The 809-nt window shown below is 71.4% G+C and overlaps 1 protein-coding gene across 1 annotated transcript in view; it reads left to right on the top strand.

Moving 5' to 3' along the window:
- The window catches only part of F751_3274 (Endoplasmin-like protein), a gene marked incomplete at both ends in the record, with an annotated part of 9,644 nt that overhangs the window by 5,079 nt on the left and 3,756 nt on the right, over window positions 1–809 (top strand). The window contains 2 exons of the mRNA XM_011403944.1: window positions 293–412; window positions 625–666. Of these exons, the coding sequence (XP_011402246.1) occupies window positions 293–412; window positions 625–666 (162 nt within the window). The remainder of the gene's footprint in view (window positions 1–292; window positions 413–624; window positions 667–809) is intronic.

Here is an 809-nt window from a genome sequence, read left to right as displayed (position 1 = left end):
GGGGGGGGAGTTGTTCCAGGGGGGGTGAGTTTGTTCGAGGGGGTTGGGTAAGGGAAGTGTGGGTTGGGGTATCGATAGGAACGAGGAATGGGTGCTGCAAGCCTGGTTGCGAGCAACCTGCGCTCGACCTGGAGGGGGTGTCCGGGATGTCTGTGGCCCGCCCCGCGCGTGTGCAGAGCGCTTGATCGCACGGCCTGGAACGAGGGCCCTGCAGAGCAGGCGCGTGGATTGCCCGGCCCCACGCTCCGTGCCCAGTTCACCCCCTGCCCTCCGCCGCCCCACCCCGCCGCAGGAGGAGTTCAAGCCCCTGACCCGGTGGTGGAAGAAGCTGCTGGTGCTGGGCCAGCCCGTGGAGAGGGTGCGCATATCTCAGCGCCTCACCTCCCGCCCCTGCGTCGTCATGGCCAACAAGGTGGGGATGGGGACCCGGGATCTGGGGGGGGGGGGAGGGGCCGGGGTGGCTCCGGGAGCCTCACGCATGGAGCAGGGCACGGGAGCGCGGTGCAGGCGTGAGGCGCACGGTGCTGCATGCTGCGACGCATGAGCGGCATCCTGCTCCCGTGAGACCTCACCGCTCATCCTCACACTCACCCCCCGGCCCTCTCGGCCCACTCCCACGTTCAGTTCGGCTGGTCTGCCCAGATGGAGCGCCTGTCCATGACCCAGGTGGGTGTTCGACCGGGGATCGCGGCGGTTGTGGGTGCCGAGCGGCGCGCCAGGCGGCGACCCGGCGGCCCCGATCGCCCTGGCATCCCCGCACCCTGGCACCGAACCCCCCCCCCCCCCCCCCAGGCCCCGGGGCCCCACCC

Source organism: Auxenochlorella protothecoides (assembly GCF_000733215.1).
Source record: "Auxenochlorella protothecoides strain 0710 unplaced genomic scaffold scaffold34, whole genome shotgun sequence".
NCBI lineage: Eukaryota > Viridiplantae > Chlorophyta > Trebouxiophyceae > Chlorellales > Chlorellaceae > Auxenochlorella > Auxenochlorella protothecoides.
The sequence above is the reverse complement of the archived record's forward strand: the minus strand, read 5'-3'. Positions and strand labels throughout refer to the sequence as shown.